The sequence below is a fragment of the Paramormyrops kingsleyae genome, chromosome 22 (genome assembly GCF_048594095.1).
Source record: "Paramormyrops kingsleyae isolate MSU_618 chromosome 22, PKINGS_0.4, whole genome shotgun sequence".
Lineage (NCBI taxonomy): Eukaryota > Metazoa > Chordata > Actinopteri > Osteoglossiformes > Mormyridae > Paramormyrops > Paramormyrops kingsleyae.
The window spans coordinates 9,165,784-9,193,208 of NC_132818.1; the positions used below are offsets into that span (position 1 = coordinate 9,165,784).

Genomic DNA, 27,425 nt, shown 5'->3' on the forward strand with positions numbered 1-27,425 from the left:
TCTGACAGCATTTTGGACGGCCACCGCTGACAGGGCTCCCTCACTGCAAACCTCTGTCATTTTGACTTCTAAAAATAGTGGTCAGGTTTTTTTTTTTTTTATTTAAATATATATATAATGGACAGAAGAAAGCAAGAGATTGCATTTGCATGTGGAAGAGGTGTTTTGTAAGTGCATGTCGGGGGGGGGGGTCAGGTGGGAGGAGGATATAGAAAACAGAAGATGTGACGTGTTGCCAAAGCAGTATAGAACTTGACAGCTGTCCCCATTTGACTCTGATAGCCATTCATAACACTCAGAATGTGAAACACACAGCAAGACCCAAACTACGGGACCATCATATCGTGGCAAGAATCCATTGTGCTCATGGAGCGTGTAATCAAGTTGGGTACCATTCCTGATGAAGAGACACAAGATGACTGGTAAAGCCTTAGCTGAAATTAATCTCCTTTAAGGTTAGTCTGTTTTTTTGTCGGCATGTCTTTGACTGTACTTTTAATAGCTAATGTTCGGTACTATTCTGTGGATTTTGTGGTTTTTCTGAGGGTGTCAGTGCACATTTAAGAAAGGGGAGCACTTTCTGAGCAAATGTTTGGCTGTGGGTTTTGCCCTTATGTATACATTACTATTTGAAAACTGAAGAGCAATGATATCGAGAGCTTATATGTTCTTTGACATTTTCCTTCTCGGCAAGTCCCCTTTGTTGTTGAAAGGAATGCCTATACATCCTGAGAAAAATCCATGTAACAAAAAAACAGGTGAAAAGTTTATCCATGAGAATAGCTCCGTAATCGTCATCTACGAAAGGGTTCATAGTAGAACAGGAAAGATTTGTGCTTGTCTTCTGCTCCCGGCAATGAAGTGAATGCTTTAGAATAGGATAATTTGGTGTGTGGTGTCCATTCATATTGGTACAGGGTTTTCCACTTTACAGGGGAACCTTAAAAGCAGTTCACAGGAAGGTCCATAATTAGTCTAATCAAATTGTGTGGGACGTACAGCAAAAACATGTAGACGACACGCAGACGGGGGATGCGTCTTGCGTTTCAACTCTGAAGAACAACATCATGTTTATTTTTGTTCCTTGAAGTACAGCATTTTTAATGAAGAAATGCAGGACAAATGTAATTCTCTGAACTCTTCATAACGGAGAGCATTCAGTGTGTATTATGACACGTTCACATTTATAGAAAAAAAAAGCAGAGGAAGAAGACAGAAAAAAGACAGGTGGGAGAGGTATTGGGGGGTGTACAGGAAATGGAAATGAGATCAGTTATATACAGAACAAAGAAATACTCAAAGCACATAAATAATGTATAAAATATTTTCAGAGGGTGTTTTGACATTAGCTGAAATAATACATAATTCATCCATGGAATAATAGAGTGTTCGCAGTTCTTTGGTATGGAGCGACTAAGCCAAACAATGTATTTGAAAAGACCAGCAAATTAACAACAGAGGTAGAGGGATAGCTAGCAAACATTTTCCATACACCTCCATTCATTGATTTATTTTTGGATTTGACGAGCACCCATGATAAATAGGAATGTTCTCTCTCACACCACTTACAGTCACTAAATTCTAGTTCCTAATCTGTAGATGCACACAGATCATCTTCAAAAGTGTTTTCACATTTATTTTATAAACTGCAGGTTTTTTATTCTTGCTAAGCATTGGAAAGTTGAGCGAACAACTACAAATGAAAATATAAATCAAATAAAATGTTTCCTTTATAACATGGAAAGAGTATGTAACAGTGCATGTCTGACATCCTATTAATTGGTCGTGTGGTGATGGCAGAGTCAAATTCTAGGCTGTCCTTTAACTTTAAATGCACTAGTTAACTGTTTCATCCCATGAATCAGAGCAGTATTTAATGTCCCTTGCAGAAAGAATATTCAATTGAAATTTCAAAGTTAAACCCTATAGACATGAATCTTACTGTGTATTTGCAGCAAAAAAACATACCTGAAATAATTCCAGTGCTGTAATAAATGTTATCGTCTAATCTGTACCCTCTTCATTTGCTCTCCTGTCGTCTTCAGCCAGCTCACGCCATTCCTCACGTCCGTCCCTTTCATTCTTCTGTAGGGCGACACGGATCACAGCTGTGGGGATTCATCTTCTGAGGCCTCGATATCCCACAATCCCCTGCTCCCTGACAACCACATTCCCTGTAGCGTAGCCACACCTCCCTCTCCCCTTGTCCAATGTCAATGAGAAAGCCTCCACTGAGGAGGCGTTCCTTGGGGTCCGTCTCCCCCAAGCGTCTGTACAGGAACCTGTCAGTCAAGCTGCGCGGCAGTGAGACCCCCGCTGAGCATGAGCGCTCCAAACACCACCACAAGCCCCTGCACTCTGTAAGAGCCCACCGGCCTCTCTGACCTTTGACTCTCTGTGGGGGACTACATGTTTCGTGAAAGTGAATTGTAATCTGTGAATATTCTCTGCACCTACTTTTAAATGGTCAAATCATTACTCTGGTCCTCACTTTCAGTTAGAGTATGTTTTCAAATCCCCTCATTGAAACTTCTCTTATTTCTGTGTTTGGTGCACGCATTCTACATGTCTGCCAATACAATAATAAACATAATAATGAATATAATAATCGAACGGTGGTAGGCAGTCCAAATGACTAACATTCCAGCTGTAATAATATTGTTAACAAGCATTTCCTTAATACACTCTTATGAAAATGTACTTCTCTTTTTCAGTACTACAGTCTATGGGAGGCAGTGGAAAATGAGGACACCTTAGCTGTGAAGAGCATGTTATCAAAGGTCAAAGAGGAGGGCAGAGAAAGGAAAAAGGAGGGAAAGGAACAGAAGAGGGAGGGCGAGTCGGAGGAGTGGGGGGTGAACGATGTAAACGAAGAAGGGCTGGTCCCCCTCGACGTGGCCATACTCACCCAGAATTCCCTGCTGCTGCGCATGCTCATCAAGGCTGGTGCCAGGCACAACCCCCACTGTGAGTCTGGTCCACAGTTTCACTCTGATATACTTCAGACTTGGCTGAGACTTAATTATGATGTCACTTCAGCTTCTGATGATGTAATGTTGTGAATCTGATGATGTAATGTTGTGAACTTAAAGGCACATCTACTGCAACATACCCGAGGGGTGAGGTAGGGCAGAGTGCTGAATGGCACAATAAGAATCCAAGCTCCAGTAAAAGCTCATGTGAGGTTACTCTGAGACAAGGAGGCTACACTTGTGAATAAAAGCTCTCATCCATGTAGGATGTTTCCAGAAGCACATTACTATGGTCAGAGGCCCCTGGGCTATTGGAGTTATTAGAAACCCCTCAACTATTTTATATAATGTTGTAGTTGCTGGCAACGGTAAAAGTTTAAAAGGGATTTTAAATTTAATTAAATAAGGTTAGTTGAGGCCCCTTTGAGCAGAGGCCTGGATAAGCCCATGCATTAAGTGCCCCAGGTGGTTTCTAAAATAAGGTCCTCTGACAAAATCATGGCTTGTTAAATAGATTGTGGTGTGATTCATATTTAAATGCTGTCTTTCACAGTGTATTCCCCCCCTGAGTGGGCAGCCAAGCTGAACACCCTTGTGGAGCTGGCGGGAGCCAAGCAGGGGGAGTGGAAGGGGCTGATGCTGGAGAGGCCTGGTGCCCAGGAACAGGCCAGTGCACAGCAGCAGCTGCGGATCTGGACGCTCCGACGGCAGCTCTACTGCAGGATGCGGGACAGCTTCCACCGCACAGGTACGGCTGTGTACCGGTACTGGCTGTGTTGGCTTGCTCCTTCAGGAGGCCATCTGGAACAAACAGCTGTACCTCTGTCGTGTCTGCATTTTCGTCTTTATATTAATTACGGCCCATTTAATCGTTCTGCTAAGTAATAATTAGTTTTTATTTCAGGCATTTGGCAGTGCATCTGTCCGATTCATTGACCACAGAGAGCTGTAGGGGGAAAGTGTGTCCTCTTCAGTATTCATAGATGAGTTAGGACTCACTGCCCATGAACAGCAGGGCTTCGGTTCAAATTCCAGGGCCAACAGACTGAGGCCCCCAGGGGTGCTGCATGCTGGCTGACCCTGTGCTGTGGCCCCCAAGCTTGCTGTCACTTGTGAATGTATCTCAAGGCAGCTAGATGGGATAGACAAAATGACAGTATCCCAATGGGGGTCAATAAGATCATTCTATTCTATTCTATATCATGTAGGGTGCAGGGCTAAAGTAGCAATGCCACTTCCACCAATACTGACATACAAGTTTGGTGGCTTGGATTGAACAGTAATCAGGTTTATTGAAAGTAGCAATCTGAGCTGGATTCTCAGCTTACGTTCCATGAAAAGCACACAAGCAAGGAATCTTGGTGACCCTGTTTTACAGTCTGTGTGTGTGTGTGTGTGTGTGGGTTTTCTATCCCCTGCTCCCAGTTCTCCCAGGCCCGCCCAGCTCGGTCTCACTGCAGGTGACTGGGGCTGGTTCATTGGCCGTGTCCTTCAAGGAGGCAATCGGAAATGCTACGGGATTGGTCTCCTGCTTTAAAGGTGGGTGGGGCAGTGGGAGGAGCTTTGTGTCTTAAAGTGACACTGACCATTGCCTGTTCAAAACAGAGTTCCAGTTACAGCTAAACCAGTAATCAAGAGTTTGTGGAAGCAAAAAGCGTAAGTCGGCCATCCTTAAATGCTGTGCGATTGTGCAGGCTACCTAACTTGCATTAATTCTGTAAAATGCTGAACTTCAGAAAAGTGTGATAATTTGGAGGAAGCTTGGGTGACAAGCTGAAGAGACTAAACCGAGATATTACAGCTGCTCAGTCAGCCTCTGCTGATCTAATCTGTGCCCCATGGGGTATTTGCAAGGTCAATAGATTGAATTAAAAGATTGATATGTAATTTTGGCGAGTGCGTGTGAATAGAAATCCAGTCAGCAACAATTGAAGTATAACAGTGAGGGATGGGAATCCAATGTCATCCCTGCCACAGTGGAGTGGAGTACCTCTGCCGCTTTCCAGTCCATCTGCGGATCCGACCTGGTCATGGCCACCAGCAGCCTGGCTTACATCATCACCGGACTGGAGCCTGTAAGACACCTCAAGAGTCATAACCACACACTCCGCACGGCTACACGCACCAGTGCTAAGAGTCCTGCGTCGCGTGCATTTCTCCGCAGGGAACGAGCTACTTCGTGAGAGTAAGCGCCTGCAACATGAAGGGATGGGGGCCAGCCCAGGGTTCCAAGCCGGCCAGTGCCGCCCCCTCCAGTGAGTGCGTGTGACTGCGGCTCATCTCCGCAGCCTTTTATCCTCTGAACGCTTCATGGATTCTGCAACGTCTCTTTTCTTGAGCCACGTCTCCCCCTGCAGGCTGGCGGGAGTGCAGTGGTGTCAGGCAGCGGGCCAGGAGCCAGGCTGTCGAGGTGAAGAGGCTACTAGAGCAGATCAGAGAACCGCAGTATGGAGGGTACTGCACAGGTACACACAGAGAGCATAGTGTTCAGAATGAGGCACATTCATATAGTATAAGGACTCCTGACAGCGTAGTATTGCATAGCATAGCACAACATAGTATAGTATGGTATAGTATAGTGTAGTATAGCAGAGCATAGCATAGAATACCGTAGTATGGTATAGTGAATGACAGCATACTGTAGTATAGAATAAAGTATAGTAGGTTTCAGGAACTGTGCATTTTGTATGCACTGCTTGATATAATGTTTCAGAATAAGATATACCAATATTTAAGGAAAAAGCTTCCGGACCCTATTTAAATCTGATTGTCTACTTTTGGTTCCCACTCGTTCCTTCTTCCATCTCCACTGTATGCCCAGCCATCTTCCCCTTGCCCGTTTTGCTCACCTTCGCCCTGTTCTCCACAGAGGCCTCCAGGCGACCGAGGACCAGTATGCGTCAGTCCCTTTCCCGCAGCCTCAAGCAGCTCTTCCACTCTGCCACGAAGTTTGTTAGCCTCCTGCAGAGGTACGAGCCTTGGCTCTCCTTCTCTACTGTTTCAGCACCAGAGATTAAGGTTGTGTTTTTGCAGAAACAACAACAAATTTATTTTTGTATAGCGCATTATCACAACATTACATCTTAGTCTCAAAGCGCTTTACAGCATCCCCACCCAAAGCCCCCAGTGAGTAAGCCATAGGCGACAGTGGCAAGGAAAAACTCCCGAGAAGGAAGAAACCTTGGGAGGGACCAGACTCAAAGGGGGAGCCCATCCTCCAGGGGCCGGCAGAGGGAACCCTAACCCTAATCAGACTCAAAAGGGGAGCCCATCCTCCAGGGGCCGGCAGAGGGAACCCTAACCCTAATCAGACTCAAAGGGGGAGCCCATCCTCCAGGGGCCGGCAGAGGGAACCCTAACCCTAATCAGACTCAAAGGGGGAGCCCATCCTCCAGGGGCCGGCATGGAGAGTCAAATCGGAGAGATGGCTAAGTGCCAAGTCATACTGACCAAACAATAAAATTTGATACACAAACGGGGAGCAGGGGGGAGATGACAAGCCGGTGCCGATGCTCCCTCCAATCGCCAGGCAGCCTGAAGGCAGGCAGTGGGTCATACATGGAAGATGACACGGGCAGAACGGCGAGCTGGATGCACAGATGACATTGGTAGTGGCGACGTCACATGTAGCAGGGTGTGCTGGACATCTTGATAGAGTGAGGGCTCCAGGCAGCACCCCCCAGGAGGAGTAGGGGAAATAAAATATGCAATTAGTCAAAGTAGGGGAGACTATAGGCAGTGCTAACAGTTAGGTGAGTGCAATATGAAGTGCAATGTGCAAGCTCCAGCAGATATGGCTATGGCAGCATAAGTAGGAGGGAGAGGCAGGTGGGAATGCAGAGGAAACAGAGGAATTGTCAATACCAACACCCTGGCAGGTCAGACTTACACTTGCAACTGCAATATTGAGCAGAATCAGACTCATTACTGTTTATTTCTTTCGATTTTTCATTTCACCTTTCCTCCTCCCTAGGGGTGTGTATCTGGCTGCTGTCTTCTACCACAAGGAGAAGATCCTGCTGACCTCAAACAACCAGCTCCCATTGCTGGAGATCCAAAGCTGTCCCACCTCCGTCACTCAGGACTTCCTGTGGTTTGCCAAGGTGCTCATTCTCTCAACATACCTGATCGCTTTATGCCCAACGTGCAGCTTCACGGTGGCATGCAATTCCCCACCTGTAATGTGACTTTCAAACATGAGTGAACTGCCTTAATTGCTACAAGAGCTCTATTTACTCTACCTAATTTAACTCTCTCTCTTTGCCTCAGCTTTCTTGCGCTTGGCAGCAGGTTCCTTGCCTGCAACAAGCCCTCTCTTCATCGTTGTCTTCCTCCTCATCCCTCCTTCAGAGCAGGCGCAACATCCTACAAGCTGTCACACAGCTGCAGGTAAAAAAAACAAAGAAAGGACAAAGGGTAGGTCCCTCTGCCCATTGCCACCCCAGTCCCTGATCCCTCTCTCCCTCTTAGTCCTCCCTCGGCACCGAGGATCTGGGTCAGGTATACTACGAGCCCCTGAAGGATAACCATGGCAACGTCTTGCTGGTGACCTTCAAGGAATGCTTGCCGGAGGCCCAGTGTCCTGAGCACCTGCTCCACTGGGCCTCCCTCTCCTGCTTGGACAGGAGCAGGCCCATGCTGACGCCCACCCCCACGGCCATGGAAGTGCTGACCGAGCACCTGAAGGTGATCACATGACCTCACGGTCGGTGTTAGCGCGGCGTGTTGGACCCCATTATTTTTAGCTGCAGGCAACTGAATGGCTTTTACCAACTACTATAGCACCCAAACCTGCTGGTTCTGGAGTGCAACAACAGCTCCCGGCTGTTGGTTAGAAACAGTAACCTCCCGGCGCCTTATCCTCGGTCTTGCCTTCTCCTTCTGATGTGAGTTTTAGCTCCAAACAGGTTTCTCGTATTTTCTTGCCTCAGTGTGCCGGTACGTCCTCTGAAATCCGGGGGGGGGGAGACCTTACTGACACCCCCACCCCGTCTTTACGCCCCCGCCCCAGGAGAAACTCCTCCACCACAGGCAGAGCATTCAGAGGGCTAACCCAGGCCTCTACGTGGGCGTCCTCAAGCTGCGCAGCCTGGTGGAGCAGATCCGAGTCCTGGTTTCTCAGAAGCTGCCCAACCTCCTGTGCCACGCCAGGGTCCGGCACAACGCCCACGTCTCACGGTATCGCAGCGACACGGACTTAAATCCCACATCCCCAGAGAGGCGCCTTTTGTTGGACTGTCACATGCTGTTACGTGTGATACAGTAATGAAATACTATCGCGTGGCTCAGTGGGAGCCACAGTCGTCAGGCTTGTGGGTTCGAATCTTGCCTCGGCAGTATGTGGAGGTATCTTCTCCCTGTGTAAGGTTTCCCTATGGTTTCCGCCCACAGTCACGCAGATGGGCGAATCACCTCGAAACTGCCCACAGTGTGTGATTGTGGGTGTGTGACTGTGTGCCCCATGATGGGCTGGCACCCCACCAGGGGGGGGGGGCTCACGTTGTGTTCTACACTGCCTGTGGAAAGTGTCCACATGCACATGAGCGGCTGGAAGGATGGATGGATGGTTGATGGTTGGATATTATTATGGGCTGTGCAGTGGCTCAGAGCATTGTGATCTATGAGCATATTCTGTCTTGCATCCTATTCTCCCCCCCCCCCCCCGCTTTTTTCAGCTGGAGGGTTTCAGGCTGAATAGCTTGTTCTCGTCACAGCCCACAGTCCTAGAATAGCATCACGGGTCTGTCAGGCACACATTGCCCAAATGGGTTTCCTCTAATAACATATCAGGCTTGGAGGGGCTACTGCTGCGGGGGGAGGGGGGATTTTAACACAGTTGATGGAGTGTGAGCTGATTTGTGCTGTGTGGGATTCATCGCCACAGTGGGATAAAGCTACCCTTATTTTAATTGATTTGTGTGTAATAATAATAATGGTAATTTTTTGGTTTTGTACTTGGAAAGGGAAGAGTGGGCGTGGCTACAGAGCCTGTCGGTGATTGGTGATGACGGAAGAGGTCAGTCCATCTCAGCAAATCAGGAGCCGGCCAGACTGGAGGTCACTGTGCCCGGGGACTTTGTGAAATCGCTGAGGGTCGCCATCACCCAACTGCTAAACAAGCTGTGCATCCCGCTCCACAGGGTACGATCGCCGGCCTGGCCTGCGGGGGGCGCCACTGGCATTCTGTAAAAAGGCGCAGGATTTCAGATTTCAGCCACGGTACTGTGTAAAAGTCTTAGGCAGTCAAAGAAAGTGTTTTAGTTTATTAGTCCATGTAATAAGTATATATTTGTTCAGAAAAAAGGAAATTAAACATTAGAACATACAAATTAACAGTAACACAATGAAATTAAACAAGAATTTGACTGCCTAAGACTTTTGCACAGTATTGTACATCTACAAATAACAGAAAACCGTAGTAATGCTGGCATCTCCGCAGCTTCCATCTGGGCCCGTGGTGTTCCCACCCTGACCCCTCCTCTCACCTTCCTGTCCTCTCCCTCCCCTCCGTGCTCCTCAGGCACACGAGTACCGCATATACACACAGGAGCTGCTGCAGTTCGGGGAGGGTATTTCCATGCTGCTATTGCTACCTCCCAGTGAGGAGTTCAGTGCCACCCCCAGGCTGCCAGAGGACTCGCAGAAACCAGGCCTCACTCTGCCCCTGCAGATCTTTGAGCTGGGTAAGAACTGTGCTGGCTAGTAACAAAAACATCAGCTGAGTATTAATTTGAGTAATGCTATAGTAATAGCATAGTACCAGTGCTCTAATAGCTGAGTAATGATGGAGGACTTTGCCCAAGTGGATTTATCTTATTTATGGCCATTACTATGCAGGACTGTGTTTTACAAGCACTGGTGTTCTGAATAAGCCTCTCATTATTTGTATTATAAAGGCAGCAAAAACATTAATGTCTATTTATTTCTCCCTCTCTCTTTCACACCCCCCACACACACTCGTGTTCATTTCAGTGCATTTCTGGACTTATGAAAAGGAATTCTTGTCCGAGTACTGCCAAGCTTGGGTGAGACTGGAACTGGACGGCCATCTTTCCCAGCAGGCCTTGCGAGAGGCGTTGGACAGCAAGGAGATAGAGGAGGCTAAGGATCGCCTCAGCCACATCACTCGCCTCTCACAGGTGAGACGCCACCGCCCAGGAACGATCTATGATGCATTCCTCCATTGAGGTTATAATGTATGCAGATGTGGGTATTTCGGGTACGGAGAGGAAATGTCCAGTCCATGATTTTGTTTTAACCAACCAGCTGAGTACGGTGTGATTGAGACTCTTTATACTCAGCTGGATGGTTGGAAAAAAATCTTGGTCTGGACTTTTACTCTCTAGGCCTGAACTACCCACCACTGTATGTGTGTGAGTCAGAGTCGGCTGGCATCTCTGTGCGACCGCATGAAAATACAGAGAAAGACGCATCTCAGACAGGATCACAGAACACAGGAATGCGCCACTATTCAGGGCCATGACGCACGCGGCTGGATCACCCCGCTAAATTTCCTACCTCCCACTTCTCCTTCAGAGCCTGGACGCGACGTGGCGTGAGATGCGCTGGATCACGGACGCCATGCAGTGCGTCCGCTCCAAGCATAGCCTGGGCATGGTGCCCCTGGCCTCGGTCATGAGGGGCGAGCTGCGCGTCCAGCCAGCCGTTCAGCACGAGGCCTGTAATATGGAGGGCACATGCCACCCGAGGCTAGCGACATCAGGTTGGCACGGAGACTGAGCAAAGCATTAATCAGTCTGCTACCTCACTGCTTCTCTTTGCTGGTATTTATATCTTCATACTAACCAGCATGGATCCTCACTTTGGGGGGGGGGAAAGCATCTGCTAAATGGATGTAAATGTGAATTAAAATCTCTGAACTCTGAAGCGACTCCCTCTACATTTCTCTCTATTCCGCTGCTTTTTCACTGTTCAGGGGACCCAAGGTCTGCATGGCAGATCCGGCTTCTCAAACAGACATTCTGGCCCTTCTATCCGCGCTTGTGTGTATTAGTGACCATCGATTGACCCTTTTCCACTATCGACCCTTCAGAATCGAGGAGGGAACATCAAAGCTCTGGACCTGTGCCAGTAGAGGGCGCTGGAGCAGTACAGGAAACCGCCTCCGGAGAAGATGGCATTACGGAGAAGCCTGAAGAGGTGTACCTGGCAGACAGCGGCCGACAGCCTTACCGTGCGCTCCAAACCCAGGGCAGGACTCAGTCTGCAGTCCACAATGGTGCATGTCAAAGCCCGCTTTCCACTGACGGTTGCAGGAGTCCGTTCGCAGCACAGTCTGATGCCGCCTTGCAGCTAGAGGCAAATAAAAACGGCGGGATGACCGACACGTACGATGGACTCGGTCTGGGAAATAACATGGGTGACGTTTCATACCGTCTTGGAGAATCTGGACTTCAGGAACACCGTTGTCAGCCAAAATCAGGACATAGTAAAGATGCGAGCAGGTACATTGATTATTACCATCAGTCCGTGATCAAAATGTCCGAGCACCAGGCTCCGGGTGATGAGCCGAACCCTAGAGAGATTCCGGAGTTCGGTGAGGATGGTGGGATATGGGACTGCTTCGGTGACCTGGCCTCACGCAGCGATCCTGGGGATTTTCTGTTGGATGAGGTGACACCCAGGAAGAAGCTCCCGGCACGGAGTCTGGTAGAGTGGGTCAGCACGTGCACACCGCAATCCTGACGGCAAGTTCCCGACAGAGGAGCGCGCCAAAGTGAATGCAAATGCATTACAACGGTCCCTTATTCTGTCCGTCCGTGTCTCCCTGTTACATGAGGAAATTTATACAATGCAAAGAGAACAACATACTAAGCACATCTATTTAAATCTAATTTTAATGACATATCTGTATCATATATCATGCTTGGAAGACAAGTTATTTCCTGCTGTACATTTTTTTCCCGAATTCACAGAAATGCTGGGTGCCTTGTAAAAGAAAAGGTTTTTGTGTATATAAATATAATCCATTTAGTTTATTAAAATAAAAAATTCTAATTTTGGTAGTTTAACCACTATAAGGCATCACGTGACTAGGTGAGAAGGATATGAAAACAGAATGTTTTTAAACTTGATTGTATTGTATTCTCCTTTTCTCGGTTTAACGATATAAAATGTTATATCGTAGGTTTGGCTACATCCATGTATCCCATAATAAATGTATAATTCATATTAAATTTCCATGACTGGGTGGTTAATATTCTGCTGTTTCACAAGAATCACACGCGTGGCAAAAAATATTCCATTTACAAAGACCGAGATAAGAAAACATTCCAAATAATAAAAGTGAAATTAATGCATTTCGAGACAAATCTGTCGGACAATTTCCCTCAGACTAATTGCTTCCTTGCTTTGTTCCTTAAAATTAAATTTAAACAACTTTTTGGGAATAAAAATTATTGATTGGCAGAGTTTGCCACAACTTCTAATTTAAGTCTGCCGTCCTCATGAAAATTAGATATAAGGAGACAGGCTATATGCCAAAAAGCTCCAAATAATAATCTTTGGTAGTAATCTTTCTATAATGCACTATAGATGAGAGCTTCTTAGAGCATTCATAATGCATAATAAGCATTGCTATAATGTTATGCTTTTTATAAAAAGTTATAGGCGTGCTTATAATACTTTATGAATGCATTATATGAAGGTATCTATAATGCATTATGATGAATTCTTTAAATCAATTATCTTCTTTTGACTGACTTGCGGTGCTTGGGTACACGGAATGTGCTGGAAGCGAGGTCCGGCAGAGCAGCTGCAGCGCAGTGGCGCAGTGGCCCCGCAGTGGGCATGCTCAATCCGAGCCCCATGCGGTCTGCGTGTCGCTTCCGAGATCGCGGATCGCGTTCGATTTCACGGCGACCACTGAAATGAGATGTCTGGGAGACAGAAGCTACTGTAAATACACAGTGGTTTAAATGAACGACATCGACACAAAGCTGCAGTCGCGTGGCTGAAAAGAAATATATGGCGTCATCTGGAGGCGCGGCAACGAGTCCGGGTAAGCGATTTGACTCTTAAATGCAATATTTATCATCGTCTTCAGCTCTAAGATTGTCGTAAGAGAAGAACGTTTACACAATTAACAATGCTCAAAATAGGATTGCTGTTTGTATGTGCACGTGTTAGGTGATAATTAACAGTAATAACAAACCGGACTCTCCTTTCACAGAATCTGATGCGCAAGCAGCACCAAACGACCCGGAGCTTAGGATAGTGCTGCTGGGAAAGACCGGCGCTGGGAAAAGTTCTTCTGGAAATACCATCCTGGGTAGTGAATCGTTCAAGGCTGAGGTGTCTCCCAGGTCCGTAACAAGCCAGTGTGAACGGAGGAGCAGCTGTGTGTCCGGGAGGTGCGTCACGGTCATTGACACGCCAGGCTTTTTTGACACCCGGCGATCCAATCAGCAGGTGGCGGGGGAGATGGCCCGGTGCGTCCTCCTGTCTTTGCCAGGCCCCCATGCCTTTCTGGTAGTGCTCCAGGTGGGGAGGCTCACGCAGGAGGAGAAAGATGCCCTGCAGTGGATTGAGGTGACCTACGGGGAGAGGGCTTTAGAGTTCACCATGGTCCTCTTCACCTGGGGGGACCAGCTGAGGGAGAAGCCCATTGAGGAGTACATGGCGGAGAGCGAGGAGCTTCAGGAGTTCGTCCGCCGTTGCCGGGGAGGGTGTCATGTCTTCAACAACACTGCACTAGGAAACCAGGACCAAGTCTCCACGCTGCTGGAGAAGATAGACAAGATGGTGGAAGCAAATGGGGGCAGCTTTTACACCAATGAGATGTTTCAGGAGGCAGAGAGGGCAATAAGGGAGGTGCAGGAGCAATTAATGGTGGATAGAAGGTCAGAGGTGGATGGGGAAGGACCAGAGAGTAAGGGGGAGCTGGACGAGTGGAAAGAGGAGAAAGCCAGGAAGCAAGCGGAGAGGCTCTTCTGGTGCGAAATGATCACTGCCTTTGGCAAGGGGGCAGCCGAGGGGGTGGGAATCCTCAGCAAAGGGGAGAGTCCAAAGAAAGGGAAGGTGGTGAAAAAGGCAGTGCAACTGGCCTCCAGCCCACTGTCCCTGACATCAGCAGCCAAGGCACTAGGGGGCGCCGTGAGGGAGGGCAGCAAGGTGCTGTACAAGCACCGCAAGACTTTCCTGCACTGATTGACCGGGACATCGATAGCGGGTCCATGTGGTCTGCATTTTGCTAATTGAGTGACACTATAGGTAAGAGGTGCAGGGATGGTTTTTGGCCGATAGAAATATGCAGGATAACAAGGTCTGAGGAGGTAATTTTCACGCACCATTGCTGGGCTTCTGTACAGGAAGACATGGTCAAAAGAATATTCCCTATGTTTCATAATAAAAGTCCTAGCAAAATCAGTGCATAATTGATATTTCATTTTTAAATGTAGGAAAAGATTACAGCCAAAACAAAACACAAACCAGTTGAAAACCACCTTCTGAAGACATTTCATCCTAATGGGGACCTACCAAAACACGATCCGTCTTGCTGATACCACAGGTCTTTGGTCATACTTTTCTCCCATTGGGGTATCGAAATTAAAACATGTGGTAACACAAAGAAATTATCATGCGTAATGACTTTAAAATGAATGCTAGTGTGTTAACTTTGACAGTCTAACATGCAAATGTTTTTACTAACAGGCAAAAAAAAGAACATAAAAATACGTTGTTTCAGGATTCATTTTTTTCTGAAATCAAAAGGCTACATTTAGACAAGTGTTTCTTTGTGTTTAGTATGTAGTCTGAACATGTAATGTTAGTACATGAAATCATACTTCAATTTTGAAAGACAGTGGCCCCAGCTCCCCCCCACCCCAAACAAAAAAACTTCACCAAAGGTGGATGCCAAGTCAGTACCCCCTGATAAGATGGCGCTGTAGGCTGCCACGTATTTCCCACAATGGGCTGACTGACACTGCTTTGTACATCTATTGCAAACGATATATTCGGTATGATGGCTTCGAATGAGCACGCATGTGGTATCAGTTTCAGCGACACCGAACAAAAATGTGCAAATTCCACGTCAACATGAAGATGCTAACGCCCCAGAACTATTTCCAGCACAAGAAACAAAAATTGACATCAGTCGATGTTGGCAACACACACAAAATGTGCAAGTAACTCGTGTTCGATGAGCCAAACATTGCGTGAAATGTTTATGTGGGTATCGGGGTGGAACATGAACATTTTTGCTACCAGCCAAGTGGGCTGCTTCTGTAATAAAATGCACTAGCCCAGATACATTTTCACTAGCTCTCAATGGACAAGCAAACAAAAACCAACACATCTTACAATAAGAAATTACCATGTAAAACAGTTATTTTCAGTCTGTAATTTATTAATTTGCATAAACAACTTACTCATTCAGAGTGCTAAATGGTAACATGGTTGATACACAGTCAATCCCTACCAGTCAGCCATATATCCAAAATTATCAAAGCTCAGTGTCTTGGAAAAGAACCAAAATTTTCCGAAAATGTTAGTTATAATACAACAAACGCTCTGATAAAAAAAGATCAGAATACAGTTTTATATGTTAAAATTTTCTGATACTTATGTTTATACATATTGTACACAGAATTACACCAGTATCAAAACACACATGCATACACAACAGATATATGAACACCCAAATATATAAACTATTCTCCAGTGGATCAAACCATTTCAAGAATAATAGGGGAGATTACATCGGTTTTCATTATTTTACTGTTATCTGTGTGAAATGTTTAAAGCAGTGGTTAAAGCAACTGAATATTTAACTCAACTGTGCTGAAATGTATATGCGGAATACGGAAACCTTTTTTATCCAGTATATATTGAAACAGAATTCTTGTTTACAAACGAACACAAACAAACGAAAGAGTGGATGAGCTGTGATTGGAATCCATGTAGAGAGTCAGGGGTATGGGAAGGATATGAATAGGAGAGTCCTGTTTGAAGCAGGATGTAGTGGTTGCTCATACATGTATCGGCAAGGCCATCTTTCCACTGCCCATCAGTACTGTAGCAAGACAGAAATGAACTAATCCATTAGATACATACGCTCACATGCATTCCGTTAGCATTTTAGCGACATTCAGCTAATCGATATTTCACAAAATAGACACTTCTGCTGCAACTAACCTCTAGTGATGTAAAGGTAGAAGAAGTCACAGTAGAATATGGTCTGCACCACACCGGAGACGACGGAGATCTGGTCGAAAAAGCTCTCCGTGTGGTAACGCCACACCCAGTTGGCCAGATAGAGGGCTCGATAAAGGCCCAGGAAGAACAGATAGTGTGTGGTGATGGACTCCGCCTCGCCCGTCTTGATAATCATGAAGAGCTGCGGCAAAATAGCCACAGACTCCAGGTAGATGGAGAATGTCCAGAGGACCTGACCAAGAAACACGCAAATGGGTATGGAAGACCAGAGGAAGCCAAGCACTACATTCACACAGATACACCCAACCATCCGTATTCTGAACATGGTGTCTGAACAGAAGCCACACTGTCGTAGCCCAGATCCGAACTCTTCCCCCGAATTAAAATCCAGCGGGTCTCAGCCACTCACCTCCAGCGGGGTGAAGGAATAGTTCTCGATGAAGGCTAACCCAGTGACGGGAACAAGGACAAACTCCACCCGGAAGGTGTCGCTCTCAGAGCTGTAAGTGTTTCGAAAGCGATGGTAGATCAGCTCGATTGTGGCATAGGCCAGAACCAGGAACACAACCTGAATTAGTGGAAGGGAGACATACGATTCACATAGTGCAACAACGTTACCTGAGGCTCAGAGCTGTAGTGATAGGACAGACAAGAAATGCCTGGGGGTCCTGAGCTGGCAGGGGGCTCCCGAGGGCGGTCGATTGCACAGCACATTGCAACGACAGATTTGCTTTATTTGTGTATTATGTTTTTCACAAAACTGCAGAGGTGGATAGTTCAAGTCCAGAAAGTAAAAATACAGACCAAGATTTTGTTTTAACCAAACAGTTGAGTCCTCTGTGACTGTGACTCTTTATACTCAACTGGCCGGCTGAAACAAAATATTGGTCTGGATTTTTACTATCTGGACTGTGTTTATTAAATTGTATTTGTTGATATTAATTTAGATGTCATGTTAGAATAATGGTAATACATTGTACCATGTTGGGGGAGCCCATTTAGTTGTTTTTTTTGCCTAGGGGCCCAGAGTTGTTAGAATTGCCTCTGATGAGGTGTAATGATCATTGAAAAAGTCACAACAGCAACAAGACTGTCATTCTGACTATCAGAATGTTTTGCTGCTTTAGTTTCTTTAACTTAATCTGAATTACTATAGTAAATATTGAGCTTTATACATTTATACTAAGGAATGCAGCTTGAAATAAATGTGTCTGCTAAGGAAAAACTGGTTTGGCTGTGTGAACAAACTCAGGCTTCCTTATAAAGGGCTTTGTCAATATGACAAACTAAAAATAAACAGGATTCTCAAACAGTTCCCTGGCTTTTTAAAAATTAGTTCAACGTCCATATCAAATGAAACAGGAGGAGATTTCAAAGAGCTGACTCCAAAACTTTCAAAGAAAGCACCTTCATGACAGTGTTGTAGATTGAGATAAAAGAAGTGAACAGGTCCAGGTATCTGGTGGTGAAAACTAGGGCAAACAGGACTTGGCTCTTCCCAGAGATACCTGTCGAGAGAAGATTGTTATTCGTTTTTTATTAATGTGCATGTATAGAATAAACTGACGTTTGCAAATCTGCGGTTCCTTAAGGCAGTGCTGAAGTTATTGCGCATCCGGTCATAAGAGAAACTCCCGACTGATTTCTTCCTTAATTTAAACAGCAGGGACCAGCAAACCCGTTAAGGAAAAAAACCCCAAAAGTACAATAACATACAGGCAGCGAAAAGAAACAGAAGGATGTTATGCCACGCTGCAGCCGCCACGTCACACCTCAGTTCCCAGGAGACGGAGAGAAAGCTTATTTTATTATGCAATAACACGTGACTATGTTACAAATCGAATTCTACTATTTTATTCCTGTACAAACCCAATCACCCAAAGAAATATACAGGCCAACTGAAATGCATTTATTATTTATTATATACTAGGCAAAATCACAATAATTCATAAGATTTGTAATTCATACCAAAACTCCGTATCAAATGTCAATGTTCACTGCATACTATATATGGATAGCATTCATTATGTTTTACTTCTGAACAGACTTTTATCTTAGTAGAATGCAACTATAATCAGTATTGTACATACCAGCGCAGGATTTTGACCTCCAGATCTTGACAAACAAAATTAACATGGCCACAAGATGTGACATATCACCCAAAATGCGAAAAATGTTCATTTCGACTAACTTTGTTCAACAAAATGAGCGCGAAAAACAATAATCGTATTGCTATCGGCAGCAAAAAAACAAACCGCAGGCTGACACAGTGATTTCTAAATCGTTACGAAGTTTAAATAACTGAAATAATAATTTGCATTGTCCCTAAGTTCTGTACCGAATCAAAAGGCCTGCTTCGTAAAACTGAACTAACTCCACTTTCTGATTCTGTGAGCAGTTAGTGGACAATGGTTGCCTTCAAATTCAGGAGTCCTTTTTAAAGGCAGTTGTTACTTCTTGCTATGAGATGTTGATCTTGCGTCTACGAGTTCTTTAGATGCCCAGTTCCACAAGCATACCTTACAGCCACGGCGAGCTCTGCATTTTGTCTTCTTCTACGGATTTAGCAGCACACTTTCGTGCGGTGAAAAGGTGCACAGCGCCACCTACCGTGCTGTGAGGGCAGTCATTAACTACATCCACGTACCAGCAGTTAGGCAACATTAGCACTCTGCAATAATCTCATCCAGGTAACTAAATATAGCTAATGAGAGTAAAAACAGTTGTTTAGATGGAAGGATCTATCTATCAGCATGAGGCCTATTTTTGCTACGTGAAAGCATTTCAGATATTATTGATGATGTTGGGTACATTTTTGGGTACAATTTTAAAAAATAGAATTATTTTCAATTGTGAATTGCTCAATTTTCAAGCAAAATGCCAAAGCTGAGTATTCTACTGTCCAAGTCATTCATTTTAATACTATATCTTTCAGATTATATTTAAGATTCAAAACTACTTTTAAACAAGTAGAACTAATAATGAATCCGACTATATAATGAGTAATGAGCGCGACTTTCCAATGACGTGGCAAATATGAACATTCACGTGCGAACTGCATGTAGGCCACACCTTAAGTAGTATGAAAATATCCAAAAGTATACATTAGCCTTTCAGTAATGCTTCAATCATGTAAACTGACTGTATTTTGAAATGTTATCACAAATATACAGTTTGTGTTATACGTTTCCCGTTCAACATAGCAAAGCTGACGTATCCATCACGGAACAACGCCATTATATACCACATACACATCCACAAAATCTGCTCCTCCCTTTCTTAGGTACTATTTTGATATCTCTAATATTATACCCTTTCCTCTCAACTGTGACTTTCCTGTAATCCCATTAAATGCCTGACACACTGCCCAAATTAATTATCCCCTCGCCTCCGCCCTGCTTCCAAACTCCCATTTTTTTTGGCGGCCAGTGTCATAATCCTTAGCCTCTGTCTCTGTGCCGTAAATCACCGTCCTCGCTCCCTTTAGCGGACTGAAATCCTGCAGCCTCAGCGCTAAATCCTGCCTCAGTTACAGAGTTGAAAATGAACCTGCGCGCCAGAACAGCTATTCACGCAAGTCTGCGCGTCATTATCCAATAATTGTTGTTTTTTAAAAATACATCTACAAGAATATGAATGTTATGGGGTAAGCGTAGATGCATAATTAAATTTGACTTCTCCCACTATTAATCGTCTATGTCAGAATTCATAAAACGTGCCGTTTCGTCTCATCCATCATTTGTCTCTTTTTATCGCCGTCAGTCTCACATGGCACTTAAATGAAGTAACTCGGTCTTATTTAAAACGTGCTTTTTAATCTAATATCGGTACAATATTATTCTTCCTCGTACCAAAAGCTCAAACTATACGGTTTTAGAAATCTGCAGTAGTTAAAGTGAAGCATACTTTTTCCTCAAAAAGTAACAAAGCTCTCCCCCTGCATCTGAAGCGTCAACAAAGCGGGCCACTACTTCAGTTACCTTCACATAATAAACTATGCTGCTGCAGAAGCCAAATCGTTGTCGTCGTCGTGTACACTTTATCCAAAGCGGGTTTGGAAGTACCAAAACTTGCTTGGCGAAAGTCACGTGCCTTAATACTAAAATTGCAAACACACAGTGATGCAGGGCATGAATGTCATCCTGTGAAAAATGCATGTTTTGTTCTGGTAGGGAAACCGAGACGGTGTCCGTTTTGCTTCGGGCTTTTTCTAATCGTTCGTGGCGGTAAGGTGAAGTGCAGAGGGAAGTGATGCGCACCGCAGGCAGGGCGACGGTCACGGAAGGAGGGCTACGGAGCCAGTAACGTGGCGGGGACAGCAGACCACCCGCCCTCAGCAAGGTGCGCCAGTCGAAAGGTCACGACAACTAATCTGCCGCTCTGGCGGCTTACGGGCTATGAATAGACGCCAATTTAGTCCTAGGACATCTTTCACCCGAAATGCCCGGCGCTCTGGCACTAACTACCACCAGCCCTCGAATCCCTCCTCTGATACGTTCGCTCTGTTCCAGCATCCCCTGCCGGTGTTCCGCTACCTGCACCAGCGCCGTTATATATCCCACCCCCTTCTGCCCCTCAGTCACACTTGCGCTTTGTCCATCACGCACTGTACTCTGGCGCGGTACTCCTTTTAAAATCTGTGCTTTGGCTACATGGTTACATTTATCCATTCACCTTCCTGTGAACTATGTCATCTACTTTCCATTATTCTTTACATATTTACGCCGAATTTCCCGTCATTACACTCTGTTCTGAGTGTGTAGACTAGGGTTTTCGCCTATTCCATGTCAGGGAGGACGCGTTGAGCTATAGGACAGGATTTGTAAGCTACCATTTGAATCAAAAGGACCTGAATTTCACTCACGTACTGAGTCCTTGCTGTGTGCTGATTCAATCCAGGAAACAAACCAGTCAAGAAGAACTGAACTATACATTCAGCCAAGCGCAAGAGCCTTTCAGTTTTAACGCAGTTTGTAAAATCTGAAGTAGCTCAAAGTGTGCACTCTGACATGGAGTCTGAGCTGTGAAATTTTATATCCTCCTTAAGATGAGTTTTGATTGCCGAAGTCTTGCCCAAGTATCGTTCTACAATACATCAGTTACCAGAACCATCTCCATCCTCTTAAAGCATTAAAGAATATTGTCAATTATGGAAAATCATCTTAGGCAATCCACGCATTATATAAACGACTTATTTCATGTTAAGACTGTTGTTAAGTATTGAGGGAACTTTCCTCTGTATAATAACACTCGTGGTGTTTTTATAGTGACCATGGAAACTAACGTTCCCTCCTGCTATCTGCCTAAATGACACGGTTAATGGAAGTTATTTTTAAACGCATTGATTTCTGAATAGAAGTGGGCGTGAAACTGTCCAGAAGCTAAATGAGTAGGCTTAGGCAAAAAACAAAGATATTAAAAACACAGTGATTTATCATTATGACGCAGGATTGAGATTTTGGCCGTTCCCACCGCAAATGAAAACCAGAGGAGCCATTAAGAGGTTTGAAAGTAGTCGAATATCCTAAGTATCTAGGAACGTTTCCAGGTGTTCACTAAAACACCAGAAAGTGGTGTGTCAGAGAAAAACCAAAGATTTAAAGGACGGAAGGGGCAAAAAAAATGAAGGGAACAGATATAGGAACAGAAGACACAGGAGGGTTAATAGTGAACGCATTTGGTCAACAGCAGTAGACACCGAAGTATTATTTTATAAATGCAACCAGCTAAATGCACTGATAAAAGGAATAGGCAAAAATGGAAGGAGAGTACGCACTGGTGGAAGACGCACAAATGTGCACAAAGGGAGACACAATCAAGTTGACAAGCTCTCCCGCCTTCACTCACCCACACACTTCCAGAGCGTGTACTCGCGCTCAGGTGCCCGCCCGCGTGTAGGCAGCGAGAGCGCGCAAAGAGAGGATTACTGTTTGCAGGGGGAGCTGAGAGGTAGGAGGTGTCGAGGGGCAAACAAATGATCTAACATGAAAATGCAGAGTAAATTATCCAGTAGGAAAGGAATTTCAAAAAAAGGATTTTGATATACACAGAAGCAACAACGCGATACGGATTTGCTTCTTAGTAATAGTTTGGGAATTTGTTGCAGAGAAGATACAATTAGAAGCTTGAAAAGCAAAGTTGTGGATCGTTCTTGGCAGGAAACAGGTGAGCACGTTTATCGTTTTTGGTCTAGGACGATCTTGATTAATCTCTTTAAATCCACTTAGGTGTGTTAATAAACATCTGGGTGAGATATTTTAAAGAGCGGGCTAAATTAGTTGTTGTATCCATTGTCCCCAAAATATTAATTAGGCCTATAAAATTACATTTATTTTTTCGCCCAGTGCGCATCTGTCCCGCATCCAAATGATGTGCTAATGTCAGTTTTTTTTATTTCGCATTAGGCAAAAATCTGATTTTAATTTATCCCCGCAAATGTCATCTTAAGCGATTCTTTTGATTCGGCAATACAACTCAATTACACTTCCGGTTATTAAAAAAAGATTACAGAACAACGTGCATGGACTACAATCATATTACTTAAAATGTACGCATAACGATGATAGAGGTTTAACAGTTTCTGGAAGGATGGAAGAAAAAGAACAGCAAGTTTCTAAAAATCAGGGGGGTAATCTGAAAATGCAATGTGTAAAATGTAAATGAGTATACCAAAGGTTTACAAAACACCAGACTATCATTCAATAAAACCGCACAAGGTAGGTGAAAAAAAGTTGTAACGTAGCAGGCGGATAATCCCGAATATATACGACTATCCGCCTGTTCCCGTCAGATAAGTCTGCTGTGACGATAAAGCAACAAACCCGAGTTAATTTTTAAATTGTGCAAATACAGACGATTTTAGAGAAATAGAATGAAACATTGCAAATTATTACAAGCTTATAAAACGATTACTCGGGTAATTAAGTTCATCAGGGTATAAAAGAAAAAAAAACTAATGATCGAATACAACTAACACTCAGCAGGGGAAGGTCATTTTAGCCGTTTTGAACAAATAAATAACTACAAAAAACATAAAACCCATACTGATTTTTGCAGGCTGTCATTGTGTCATTATGTTCATATTTATGCCATATACTTCTGTCACGTTCACTGGATCGCTATATGCCCTTCATATTATGACTGGCTGTTACAAAACTGATACCAGAGTGAATGTGTAATGTAGCCATTATATTCGTCTTCATTTAAACTGTACCACCCATTCATTCATCCACCTTCTGCACTGTACAGGATGACGGACAGCCTATCCCAGGAGACACAGTGTACAGGGCATGGAAGGACCCTGGACAGGATGTCAGTCCATCACAAGGCATACAGCCAAATGCAATTGCATCCTATGAAAAATTAGAAGCCAAACCCATTTGCCCAAATGCATGTTTCTGGAGGAAACCAGAGTGGCCCTAGTGCAACGCTAGGAGCGTATAGCCTACAGACTCCTCGGAGGCAGCATGGCGGCAGCAATCTGCACCCAAAACTTGGAGTTCTACTCATTCAGGCACCCTGATGCACTTTGCAGCAACATCTGATACAATATTAAATACGATATTCCATCATTTAAATTTTATTCTGTGGCAAAGTTGTACTCTAAGTTGTGCCGCATGTCACACTGCAATGATCAGCGATAAGTATGAAACGAAAATCGTTATCCTCACTGACCAGTATACACAGCTTAATCCTCTATGCATAATGTAGTCTAAAAAGTGCGTATGCCTCATCATACTACAGATCTGCGTATGATGTCACAAACGTACTTCAAATCCAAATACATTAGTCGTGGATGGGATACTGTAAGACGATATTAGCGTCAACTAAGGGCAAACTCCACAAAGTTTCATGGTAAATCAGCATCTGCTCTGACACTTGAATGTTAATTTATTTTTCCGATGGAATCTTTCCATTTTTCTCTATTTAATGATCCACTATGCGCTGCAAACTCTGTGCTCCTGTTTCACTAAAAACGCATCCTTTCGCTGTAAATGACTATCGTTAGCCGTCACGCAGTTTTCGTCGGCAGTGGTGGAGTTGAACAGGTGTTGTGCCAAAAAGTGACTGTCTGCCAGAAACTGATTACGATCCGCGGGAGCGCGCACAGCCTGTTCAGGATTCATCGCAGTTTCTGTGCGACTAATGTGGGTAATTTCGATATCAAATCGTCTTAAAATGCAAAAAGTATATAGTACATGTATCCCCGAGATAAAAGCGAAGGTATGTCTTTGTCAGATTTAAGGGTTTGGTGGATTTTTAAATAAATAATTGCAATAAGAGTCAAAGGAAGCCATTGTCATGTAAAACGCTTTAAATTAAAACAGTCCTCGGTCGTAACTGCGTTGTAAAACTGTAACCTTACGTCATGAAACCATGGAAGTTCAAATGCGACACATTAATGTAGATATATGTTCAGAAATGTTCCTACGTCTAAATGAGTTTCGCTACACAACCGATGTGGATTAATTAAATAAAGGCAATTCTTCATCTTGCAGTCATATTAAAGAGTGGATTTTTCCTGCTCTGTGCTGCAATATCAACTATCCAGTCCTTTTTACCACTTTAAACACCTGTATAGGACCAGTATAACCAGTACAATGTAGTTTACCCATTGCCAAAAAGTGATTACACTCAATATCTCTTTACTGAATGGTTCTTTCTGCCTAATTTTAATTTCTTTACACTCTTCTGGGTTGTATGTACATGATTAGTAAACATTTAACCCATTTTTACCACTTTAAACACCTCTATAGGACCAGTATAATGCAGTTCACCCATTGCCAAAAAGTGATTACACTCAATATCTCTTTACTGAGTGGCTCTTTCTGCCTGATTTTAATTTCTTTACACTCTTCTGGGTTGTATTTACAGGTTACTAAACAACAAACCCATTTTTACCACTTTAAACATCTCCATATGACCAGTGTACAATGCAGTTCACCCATTGCCAAAAAGTGATTACAGTCAATATCTCATTTCTGAGTGGCTCTGTCTGCCTGATTTTAATTTCTTTACACTATTCTGGGTTGTATTTACAGGTTACTAAACAACTAACCCATTTTTACCACTTTAAACATCTCCATATGACCAGTGTACAATGCAGTTCACCCATTGCCAAAAAGTGATTACAGTCAATATCTCTTTACTGAATGGCTCTTTCTGCCTAATTTTAATTTCTTTACACTCTTCTGGGTTGTATTTACATGATTAGTAAACATCTAACCCATTTTTATGACTTAAAACACCTTTATAGGACCAATTTAATGTGGTTCACCCATTGCCAAAAAGTGATTACACTCAATATCTCATTACTGAGTGGCTCTGTCTGCCTGATTTTAATTTCTTTACACTCTTCTGGGTTGTATTTACAGGTTACTAAACAACTAACCCATTTTTACCACTTTAAACATCTCCATATGACCAGTGTACAATGCAGTTCACCCATTGCCAAAAAGTGATTACAGTCAATATCTCTTTACTGAATGGCTCTTTCTGCCTAATTTTAATTTCTTTACACTCTTCTGGGTTGTATTTACATGATTAGTAAACATCTAACCCATTTTTATGACTTAAAACACCTTTATAGGACCAATTTAATGTGGTTCACCCATTGCCAAAAAGTGATTACACTCAATATCTCATTACTGAGTGGCTCTGTCTGCCTGATTTTAATTTCTTTACACTCTTCTGGGTTGTATTTACAGGTTACTAAACAACTAACCCATTTTTACCACTTTAAACATCTCCATATGACCAGTGTACAATGCAGTTCACCCATTGCCAAAAAGTGATTACAGTCAATATCTCTTTACTGAATGGCTCTTTCTGCCTAATTTTAATTTCTTTACACTCTTCTGGGTTGTATTTACATGATTAGTAAACATCTAACCCATTTTTATGACTTAAAACACCTTTATAGGACCAATTTAATGTGGTTCACCCATTGCCAAAAAGTGATTACACTCAATATCTCATTACTGAGTGGCTCTGTCTGCCTGATTTTAATTTCTTTACACTCTTCTGGGTTGTATTTACAGGATTAGTAAACATCTCACCCATTTTTATGACTTTAAACATCTCCATATGACCAGTATAATGCAGTTCACCCATTGCCAAAAAGTGATTACACTCAATATCTCATTACTGAGTGGCTCTGTCTGTCTGATTTTAATTTCTTTACACTCTTCTGGGTTGTATTTACAGGATTAGTAAACATCTCACCCATTTTTATGACTTTAAACATCTCCATATGACCAGTATAATGCAGTTCACCCATTGCCAAAAAGTGATTACACTCAATATCTCATTACTGAGTGGCTCTGTCTGTCTGATTTTAATTTATTTACACTCTTCTGGGTTGTATTTACAGGATTAGTAAACATCTCACCCATTTTTATGACTTTAAACATCTCCATATGACCAGTATAATGCAGTTCACCCATTGCCAAAAAGTGATTACAGTCAATACCTTTTTACTGACATACATTTTCTGCTTCAGTTTAACTTTATAGGCCTCTTGTTAGATTTATTTACATGATTAGTAAACAACTAACCCATTTTTATGACTTTAAACACCTCTATAGGACCCGTATAACTAGTACAACGCAGTTTTCCTATTGCCAAAAAGTGATTACAGTCAAAATCTTATTACTGAATGGCTCTTTCTGCCTGACTTTAATTGTTTTACACTCTTCTGGGTTATATTTACAGGATTAGATTTCTTAAGTTTAGGAGTGTTCTCATCTTCGATAAAATAAATGTGGTTGGACATAGGGTTTTCTTAATATTTCCCCAAAAAACATAGATGCAAAAAAATACAAATCAAAACAGAACTTTGTATTACTTTCAACGTGTTTATTTTTCAATACTTAGTGCTAAAATAAAAACAGATGCTTGTAAGACCAAAACATTAAAAACTATATACATGCAAGAAGAACTAATATATGTACAAGACACCAGGGTGAAGAATAGACTTTACTGGCAGGCCTCACAAATACTGCTTTTTTCTAGGTTTGTTGACACAGCCCCTGTGGCACCATCTTGGACAAATGTTACAGCCAATCTGTATAGACAAAAGAAAAAAGAAAAAAATATTGACATAGTCACGCAGCAGTATTCAAAATTGTTCATAATCACTCAACTTAACACCTGGATGTTTTCAAACTAATTTACATTTACTGTGTAATTTCACAAGATTTTATTGTTTCTTGAAAAGCTATACTTTTAAGTGAAAACTCAAATTTTAAGTGTCTTAAAGCCACATATTTTTGG

The 27,425-nt window shown here is 43.5% G+C and overlaps 3 protein-coding genes and 1 long non-coding RNA gene across 9 annotated transcripts in view; 2 read left to right on the plus strand and 2 right to left on the minus strand.

The window, feature by feature from the left end:
* The window catches only part of LOC111853186 (ankyrin repeat and fibronectin type-III domain-containing protein 1-like), a 14,652-nt gene extending 2,483 nt beyond the window's left edge, over window positions 1-12,169 (plus strand). The window contains exons 2-19 of one of the 2 annotated variants that reach the window (XM_023829860.2): window positions 283-455; window positions 2,092-2,360; window positions 2,715-2,967; window positions 3,526-3,720; window positions 4,398-4,511; window positions 4,950-5,047; window positions 5,137-5,227; window positions 5,330-5,437; window positions 5,842-5,941; window positions 6,946-7,075; window positions 7,242-7,361; window positions 7,443-7,658; window positions 7,984-8,150; window positions 8,936-9,113; window positions 9,493-9,655; window positions 9,945-10,111; window positions 10,509-10,695; window positions 11,026-12,169. In XM_023829860.2, the coding sequence (XP_023685628.2) occupies window positions 2,211-2,360; window positions 2,715-2,967; window positions 3,526-3,720; window positions 4,398-4,511; window positions 4,950-5,047; window positions 5,137-5,227; window positions 5,330-5,437; window positions 5,842-5,941; window positions 6,946-7,075; window positions 7,242-7,361; window positions 7,443-7,658; window positions 7,984-8,150; window positions 8,936-9,113; window positions 9,493-9,655; window positions 9,945-10,111; window positions 10,509-10,695; window positions 11,026-11,678 (3,090 nt within the window). In that variant the 5' untranslated portion in view covers window positions 283-455; window positions 2,092-2,210 and the 3' untranslated portion in view covers window positions 11,679-12,169. The remainder of the gene's footprint in view (window positions 1-282; window positions 456-2,091; window positions 2,361-2,714; window positions 2,968-3,525; window positions 3,721-4,397; window positions 4,512-4,949; window positions 5,048-5,136; window positions 5,228-5,329; window positions 5,438-5,841; window positions 5,942-6,945; window positions 7,076-7,241; window positions 7,362-7,442; window positions 7,659-7,983; window positions 8,151-8,935; window positions 9,114-9,492; window positions 9,656-9,944; window positions 10,112-10,508; window positions 10,696-11,025) is intronic. The other variant, XM_023829861.2, reaches the window with a different exon arrangement.
* Window positions 7,223-27,425, minus strand: part of LOC111853205 (uncharacterized) — a 49,060-nt gene continuing 28,857 nt past the window's right edge. Inside the window, exons 3-6 of one of the 5 annotated variants that reach the window (XR_011984682.1) lie at window positions 11,166-13,715; window positions 10,491-10,651; window positions 8,928-9,155; window positions 7,229-7,355 (exon numbers count right to left, since the gene is read on the minus strand). This is a non-coding gene — a long non-coding RNA (uncharacterized lncRNA). Of the gene's footprint in view, window positions 7,356-8,927; window positions 9,156-10,490; window positions 10,652-11,165; window positions 13,716-27,425 lie in introns of those variants that run through there. The other 4 variants (XR_011984684.1, XR_011984683.1, XR_002840403.2 and 1 more) reach the window with 4 other exon arrangements.
* LOC111853203 (GTPase IMAP family member 7-like) lies at window positions 12,858-14,679 on the plus strand. Its single transcript, XM_023829892.2, has 2 exons — window positions 12,858-12,993; window positions 13,165-14,679. Exons 1-2 carry the CDS (start codon window positions 12,960-12,962, stop codon window positions 14,139-14,141), a joined length of 1,011 nt encoding a protein of 336 aa, XP_023685660.2. The 5' UTR covers window positions 12,858-12,959; the 3' UTR covers window positions 14,142-14,679.
* On the minus strand, window positions 15,322-24,186 carry LOC111853204 (ER lumen protein-retaining receptor 3-like). Its single transcript, XM_023829893.2, has 5 exons — window positions 18,242-24,186; window positions 17,559-17,659; window positions 16,561-16,719; window positions 16,131-16,383; window positions 15,322-16,008 (listed from the first exon to the last, which is right to left on the minus strand). Exons 1-5 carry the CDS (start codon window positions 18,330-18,332, stop codon window positions 15,965-15,967), a joined length of 648 nt encoding a protein of 215 aa, XP_023685661.1. The 5' UTR covers window positions 18,333-24,186; the 3' UTR covers window positions 15,322-15,964.

Coding starts and splice junctions, on each gene's coding strand:
- LOC111853203 (XM_023829892.2), top strand. CDS start 12,960: ATGGCGTCATCTGGAGGCGCGGCAACGAGTCCGG. Junction 12,994..13,164: donor AGGCGCGGCAACGAGTCCGG/GTAAGCGATTTG, acceptor CTCCTTTCACAG/AATCTGATGCGCAAGCAGCA.
- LOC111853204 (XM_023829893.2), bottom strand. CDS start 18,332: ATGAACATTTTTCGCATTTTGGGTGATATGTCACATCTTGTGGCCATG. Junction 16,720..17,558: donor TCTACAACACTGTCATGAAG/GTGCTTTCTTTG, acceptor CCACTAATTCAG/GTTGTGTTCCTGGTTCTGGC. Junction 16,384..16,560: donor ATTCCTTCACCCCGCTGGAG/GTGAGTGGCTGA, acceptor TTTCTTGGTCAG/GTCCTCTGGACATTCTCCAT.